This window comes from Chenopodium album, chromosome 1 (genome assembly GCF_948465745.1).
Source record: "Chenopodium album chromosome 1, dcCheAlbu1.1, whole genome shotgun sequence".
Lineage (NCBI taxonomy): Eukaryota > Viridiplantae > Streptophyta > Magnoliopsida > Caryophyllales > Amaranthaceae > Chenopodium > Chenopodium album.
In genome coordinates this window covers 65,765,683-65,773,622 of record NC_137834.1, presented here as the reverse complement: position 1 = coordinate 65,773,622, position 7,940 = coordinate 65,765,683, and the positions used below count along the sequence as shown (strand labels likewise).

The 7,940-nt window shown below is 32.3% G+C and overlaps 1 protein-coding gene across 1 annotated transcript; it reads left to right on the top strand.

Moving 5' to 3' along the window:
• Window positions 1-6,546: 6,546 nt before the first annotated feature.
• LOC145634450 (putative mitochondrial protein AtMg00310) lies at window positions 6,547-7,245 on the top strand. Its single transcript, XM_081685878.1, has 2 exons — window positions 6,547-6,560; window positions 6,627-7,245. The coding sequence occupies exons 1-2, from the start codon at window positions 6,547-6,549 to the stop codon at window positions 7,243-7,245; spliced, it is 633 nt and encodes a 210-aa protein (XP_081542004.1).
• Window positions 7,246-7,940: the final 695 nt, after the last annotated feature.

Genomic DNA, 7,940 nt, shown 5'->3' with positions numbered 1-7,940 from the left:
GTCGAACCTGACGAAACTTGAATTTGAGGCCCTTGATGTCATCGGAATGAACTATTGTTTGATTATATTTAATGATTGCTAGCAATTTGAAGCATATTATATACAATCTTAGTTTTTCATTTTTCTTGGTATGAGGTACATATATTGCAGAAATATACTGCATATTTAGCTACTTGAAGAGGATAAATTTAATTAAAGTTTGTATACTAATTATTAATGACTAATTCAATTATCTGGTGATTGTGATATTAGTTGTACAATTAGTGAATTTACGTATAAAAGCATGATGTTATATTTTAATGATTACATGAATAGTTATTGTTGATCACAAATCATGCTAGTTTTTATTTAAATAGTGAATTTAAACTATAGTCTGTATTGTGATGAGCTAACGATAATAACTATATCATGGATATCGATAACTTCCTATGATATAGGTAAGACAATAAAGTAGTGTACTACTATTAACTTACAGGTTAATTCTCTATAATGGCATGCATATTCGTCTCAAAATTTATATTATGTTGATAATATTAACTTGGTATCATGATCATATACTAATATCCTTATAAGTTGATAATATTATGAATCATACTATGTATATATATTATGTTGATTGATGTGTGATTAGATTCAATTACTGTATTATGTGCCTACTTGAAAATTGGATTATTGGAATGAAATTAAATTGAAAATGATGTATGGACTTGAAGTTCCTTAATTAATTAAATATATAGCAAAAAGTGTGTTATGATTTCAAGTAATTAAACATGATATTGTGAGAAACCATACATAATCAACGTTTTATTATGCCCATAAATATAGGAGGTTTTGTTTTTTTTTTTTTTTTTTTTTAAGATGAATGTAATTGGGCATGAGGAACATGATAAGTGTTCTATAAGTATGATTTTATATAAGCATATTTTTGCTAAAAGGAACACGTTACTTGTTACATGACATTGGCAAAAGAATTTATGGCTTAAAAGTTGCAAGGATTTTAAGGCTGTTACTTGTTAGATTGATTCATTTCATACCCCTATATGTAAGGATTAGGGGGAGATTGTATGTAATCCTTGCATATAAATAATAAAATATATTGATGGTCAGTTTGATACATACAATAACTTAAATATCAACGATTTATTTAATAGAAGTGGCCACATGTTAATTAAATATTTTGAAATGATACCATCCTGAAGATGGATATATTATCATATACTAGTTGTAAATGCTCTAATTTAAAATTGATGTCCTAAGAGTACAACATCAATTGTTGATGAACCTATAGCATGTCTGAAGCGTGATAAATCAAGTATCTTTGAAAAGGAAATGAGTCACTATTGACAATAACAAATTTGAGGAAGTGGTAAATATCATTACATTTCTAGAAGAAATCACTTTTAGTAAAGTTCATATGTTTCATGATTATATAAAAGACTCTAGAAGAGTATAAAATATCCAACAAGATTAACATGTATCAAGTTTATAGTTTAAACTCTACTAGAGTATGAGTAATTATTGGATGAAATATTAATTGATTGTCTTGCCAATTGTATAAAGAAACACATGTTGGTGTTCTAATATCACATCACATTCATGGCCATGCATATAGTAAGTTTAATAAAGTGATCACTAGTGTTGAAATCTGACCAGAGTTCAAATTTAGAGAAGTGATTGGATGTGATAATTAAATTAGGCCATACGGGTTTAATAATAATTACCCGTAATGGAAACCTGAAGTTTCATTTGATAATGTGCTGACGCTTTCTCAATGTTAAATATATAAAATGAATTGAATGGCAAGACGTAACATTGAGATTGAGTTATATTTGAATTGTGAGTTATTATAATTTGTATTGATGAAAATTTCAAGATTTAATATATTTTGATTTTTTATAAAGGAGTAATGACTGATAAAGGAGTTATGGCTGACCAGAAGTTCACCAAAATAACTTATATATTATTGTCAACTATCAAGTGATCAGAAGCTCACCAAATACACTATTTAAGTCTTTAAAGATCCAGAAGATCATCACCTACTAGAATTACGAGCAAGTGATTTACGCTTGTATAACAATTCTTTTGATTGGGGCTATTATATGTCAGCACATATGAAATAGGAGAAGAAAGAAAAACGTACAACTGTACAACATATGTCTCCCCATTGACATTGATCCCCAGAAGAGAAAATATTATTGAAAATTTAATAATAAATACACTTGAAATATAAAGTTAATGAATAAATGATTCTTCATCGAAATTGTTCTCCGGAAGAGATAAATTTTGATTGTGATCCTCCCAATGAAATGAAATTTGATGCAAATTTATATACTAAGTTGGTATAGAATTAGACGCCCCTATAAAAGAGATATTTTACCAACTTAAAGGGAGAAGAAATAGCAAAAGTTGGGAAAATCGAAAAAAAATCAAATAAATAAAGAATATTTATGATCCCTATAATGGTAGTTTGAAAAGTTATATATATGCCAACTTTTGTATATATATTATCAAGATATGTTGCACATTTATGATTTGATTTGTATTCAGTTATGACTCATGTTTCATAGTGTTGAAGATACATTTTGGTCATATTAATTATGTGTATACATTGAGATAAAATCTTGCCAATTGTACTTGAATCACTACACCTGAAGTGTAGGTTGTATATGATCGGTTCCAAAATAAAGATATGTTTAATAGATATGATATTTGGCAAGATAGTGCAGTTGACACTAATAGTGTAATAGTATATAAATACCATAGTGTATGAAATAACCTAAAATTGGTATAGATATATGAATTATTATAATAGATGGTCTATGATGTAAGAAAAGTTATGATGGTACCAATGAGATTGTATTCAGATATCATAGTAAAATAGCATGCGGAATGTAAGTTACAGGAATTTTATGATATCGGTACATAATGGAACCGATGAATAATATGCATATGCATAATAGAATGGACTATTAAGTAAGGGATTTGAAATATATGTACATTTTGATGTCGACATAATGATAATGATCATAAGTTTATCATGGACCCGAAGTCCAAAAAAATATGGATTTTTAAATCCACACTGTACAGTGTCTTGCATCACTTTGAGTCTTATATTCATGTGCATGTGAGTCATAGGTTAATATGGTTTATTGCATATGTAGGAAGTTAGATGCATTACACATTGTATAATTTGTTTAATATGTTATCATGTTTTATATATCTCATATTGCATGGATTAATTTCTTACAATGACTGTGGTGTATGTGAATGTTCATTCAAAGTATAGTAAGACATATTTACAACTTTGATGAAAAATTAGAAAGAGATATTCATATTGCAATGGGCTTATAATTGTAATGAAATTATTGATGACACTTATTTAATAACACGTTATGAATTATGTAAAAGGAGTTCCTGAAGAACTTATATACGACGTATTAAACGCCCAACCCTACAAATTTTTATGTCTTGAATATTGCAATTATTATCAAACTCTTGAAAAGTCTATGTGACTACATTATTGTCATCTCAACCTGAAGTTTGAGCATATGAGAGTTAGTAAGATTTACTATTTGTATTTACAAGAGAGCTATCATGTCAATCATGAAACATCTAAATAATATCAATGGAATACTTATGCGCGAGAATGTTTTCTCATGGTCTAGAAGAACCATGATTAGCGTACATAATTACATGTGTTATATTATTAATTCATACAAGATTGAAGAACAACATTAATATTAGCATGTGTTGCCACATACGCAGTAATTATTAAGAAATGTTTGATCAAATAATGATCATCAATTTCTATTATTCATGGCCTCCAGAAGAAGGCATAAAGTATAATGGATAAGGCAAATTTAAACAAAGATTTCAAATGAAATGTGGACAAACACATGTCTTATTATCATAAGTATGGTGATATGAAGACTCACTTGCTCGTGTGAAGATGTGAAGATTTAGGAGGATCAAAGATCAAAGAATGATACTTTTCTGCGCCATGTGAGAAGATACTCAACTATATTGGATTCATTGCTGCGACACTAGAAGATCTCAAGTTATGTATTCATCAGGGGGAGAAAATACGCGCTGCACTCTTTTTCCCTTGACCATGGTTTTGTCCCACATTGGGTTTTCCTGGTAAGGTTTTTAATGAGGCAGCATCTCGAGCGTATTATGAAGAATGTTGTACTCTTTTTCCTTCATTAGGTTTTTATCCCATAGGGTTTTTCCTAATAAGGTTTTAACGAGGCACAATCTTCGATAATGGACATCCAAGGGGGAGTGTTATTAAATATTATGTAGATGCCCATTATACTCCTTGTATCATTCTAGAATATTCTAGATAGAATTAGGGTTTATATTTTTATCTAAGAAAACCCTATATATATATATATATATATATATATATATATATATATATATATATATATATATATATATATATATATACCCCATTATATGGAATATAAATACACTGATATATTCTCTATCAATCTCTCTGATATTTCTCCCAATTTTATAACAAAAAAAATAGGTTACTATGTAAAAATTAAGGGTTATAATGTCAGTTGCGCGTGTATAAACCTCGGGTCCACAATAACATTATTGTGGACTAGGTCCACACAAGTCTTTCTGCTAGTACATATGTAATTGCAAGCTAATTATAAGTGTGCTTGTTACTCATCTACGCCAACACAATATAGGACAAATATATTGCAGTCAAGTTAATGCCTTTAAAGGCAATGTAAGATTATATTCATAGAATTTGGTCGAGACATTCTAAGATCATTTTAATAAGTTAAGAAAATTGGGAGATAGGAATCCCGAAAATTTCTAATGTATCGGGAAAAAATAGTGGAATAATAAAATGAATTACTACCTCCATTAAAGGTTATGTGCAACGATTTGACATAAAGCAGAGAGGAAAAATGTCTAATCGTTGCACATAACCTGTAACGGAGGTAGTACAAGGAGTTAAGTAATGTCCATGTATAGTCTTACTGACAAGTTGATCAACATCAGTTATTCAATTAACTGATCGGTTATCTTCTTCGTAGACACGTCAGACATTTTAATTTCCGAATTTGCAAAGCAAGTTTTGAACAGGGTGTCATCAACAATAAATTATATACTCGATGTGTCACAGGCAGGGGTGTTCATAACCGGGTACCCGGAAGTACGGGTACCCGGGAGTGCGGGTAGTGATTCTCTCGGCCCATTACCCGACCCGGTAAAAACGGGTACCCGCTTATCGGGTACCCATTATTACCGGGTACCCGTTGCGGGTACCCGATATTTTAATATATATAGTTTTTTTAATTAAAAAAAACCTGCTGTATTTATACAAAAAAAAAAAAGCCTTTCTTGATGTACTGTTTTAATTATAATAAAAAAAAATTTAAAAAAATTACGTGTTTGTTTTGTGGTGTGTTTCAAATCAGAAAGTTTACATCAAATTAAAACAACAAAACAACCAAATAAATTACAAAGTCTAAACAATATCTCAGAGCCACAAATCAAACTAAATCAGGGAGCCGAAGCTTCAATTGTCTCATGACTTTCATCAATGATAATTGTTGTTTTCTCTTAAACCAAGTCTTTATTCCCTACAATAAAAAAAAAATTAACAAAAACTATAATCTCTTACCCTAAATATGTAATTAAAGATAAATTAAATATAAACAAAGTAACAAGCATCAGTAAACGAATTAACCCAAAAAAATCAAACAAAACTAACCTGATGACGCGGCTAACGGTGAGTAAGATGCGGTGCGTGCGGTGGTCGCCTGAGAGTGAGGGCGGTGGTCGCTTGAGAGTGAGTATAGTGCTCGCTTGGAGTGAGGTGATGTGCGTGTGGTGTCGCCGGAGATTTGAGAGTGAGTGTTGAGAGGTGGGAGAGGGGATAGGAAAGAGGAGAGAGAAGAAGGGTGAGGAACTGAGGAGAGAAGAATAGCGGCTACTGCTATTCACAAAGACACTAACTCACAAAAGCCCAATAACAAGTAAACCTAGTGGAGTAAAATATTTCCTGAAAAAAAAAGTAAAAAAAAAAAAAAAACAGGTAAATAACGGGTACCCGCTACACTTAGAACGCGGCCCATTACCTGACCTGCAAATATTATACTTTAGCGGGTCGTGTACCCGACCCGCTAAATTGGGGAAAAAATTAAAAAAAAACCCGTCGAGTATTTTGCGGGTTAGCGGGTCGGGTCAAACGGGTCGGTAGTTTTGAATACCCCTAGTCACAGACCAAGGGCCTTTTATTGAGTTGATAACTTAGATATTGTTAAATTACCTTCATATGGATGTTCTTTTTTCCGATCCTTTTTAGTCAAAAACCAATTTAGGTCAGGTAGGAGTGATTAAATTTTGAAAGACATATATCATATTGATATTCATTTGCTGTTATGTAAGGCACTAGGATTTATGCGACTATAAATCAGGATATAATATCATATTAGTATTAGTTTACTGATGTTACATGACTATAAATTATGCTTTTTTTTTTTTTTTTTTTTTTAAAAAAATTTTTTTTTTAAAGAAATGCCCCTTTTAAGGTTAGTATTATATAAAATTTTCGATACAATATAATTTGTTGAGTTTGTATCACAAATTTTTTTAAGGTTTATCCCTACTTTTTTTGGCAAGAGTAACAGTTTTGGGGTGTACCTAGGAATCCCAGCTGACTTTGGCACTTCTAAACAACAAATTTTTAGCAAAATTGTTGATAGAGCTAAGGAGGGGTTAAACGCTTGGAACTCGATCTTTCTGTCCCATGCTGGTAGATTGACTCTCATAAAATCAGTATTGTCTAATCTGGGGACCTATGTTTTATCTGTTTTCAAATGTCCTGTTGTTGTCTTAAAGAGACTTAACAGCATTATGGCTAGGTTTTTGTGGCTGGGGAATAGAAATGGGAAAGGCATTTATTGGAGAAGGTGGTCTGTTCTAACTCAATCTAAAGACAAGGGTGGATTAGGCATCCTTGATGCTCGGTTCTTTAATCAAGCACTTTTAGCAAAACAAGGGTGGCGTATTCTGAATGATACAGAATCCTTATTTAGCAAAGTTTACCAGGCTAAATATGGCATTAACAAAAGCTCCTTTTTTGAAGATTCTTGGCAGAGAAGGAAGGTGGATTCATGGGGTTGGAATAGCATTAAGTGGGGCTTACATCTCCTGAAGCAAAGGTGTGTGTGGTCTATTGGGGATGGGTGCTATGCGAAAATTCACCATCTGTAGACACCCAAATGTGTCTCCCCAAAATCAAACCCGGTGATGAGTACCTTTCACGTCGAATCACAATCGAATGAAGCGAAAGTGTGGAAAGTTTAGTGTTGCGGACAGTTTTAATTTCTTTTCTCTTCTCTTTGTTTTTGAAAACTTATTTTAAGAAAACAGTCAATCCAGTTTGGTTGGTCCATAATATGGGTCCAATAGTAGTGTAGTTGGATGGGGTTTGACAAGAGCTTTCCAACGATATATTATAAGCCCAATTCCGATGAATATTAAGGAAGTTATGGCCAATTTACTAAACTGGGCCCGGTTTGAGCCTTATGTGCGGCCCAATGATCTTAGGGAGGGCCTTATATGATTTATCATTCCAGGAATGGTTTTTGTCTTCTAGATTCTTCTAGAAGGTTGTTTTCATTCCTAATTCAATTAGCATTGATAAATTGAGTTTTGTTGACTTTTCAGAGTTTTAATTAAAATAAAAAAAGCATTTTCGAGGAAACGATACGATTTTATCCTCCAGTACGGCAAATTTATCTGATTTTCGAAAACGCGTCAAAAACAGGCCTGGCGCCTAACTCCAGGAATTAGCGCCTGGAGCTAGACCTGGCGCCAGCCATTGGCGCCTGGCGCTAGTGTTGGCGCCTGACGCCAGTTAGTCAGGGTTGGCGCCAGCTTTGTTTCAGTTGCGCCAGGACTCTGTT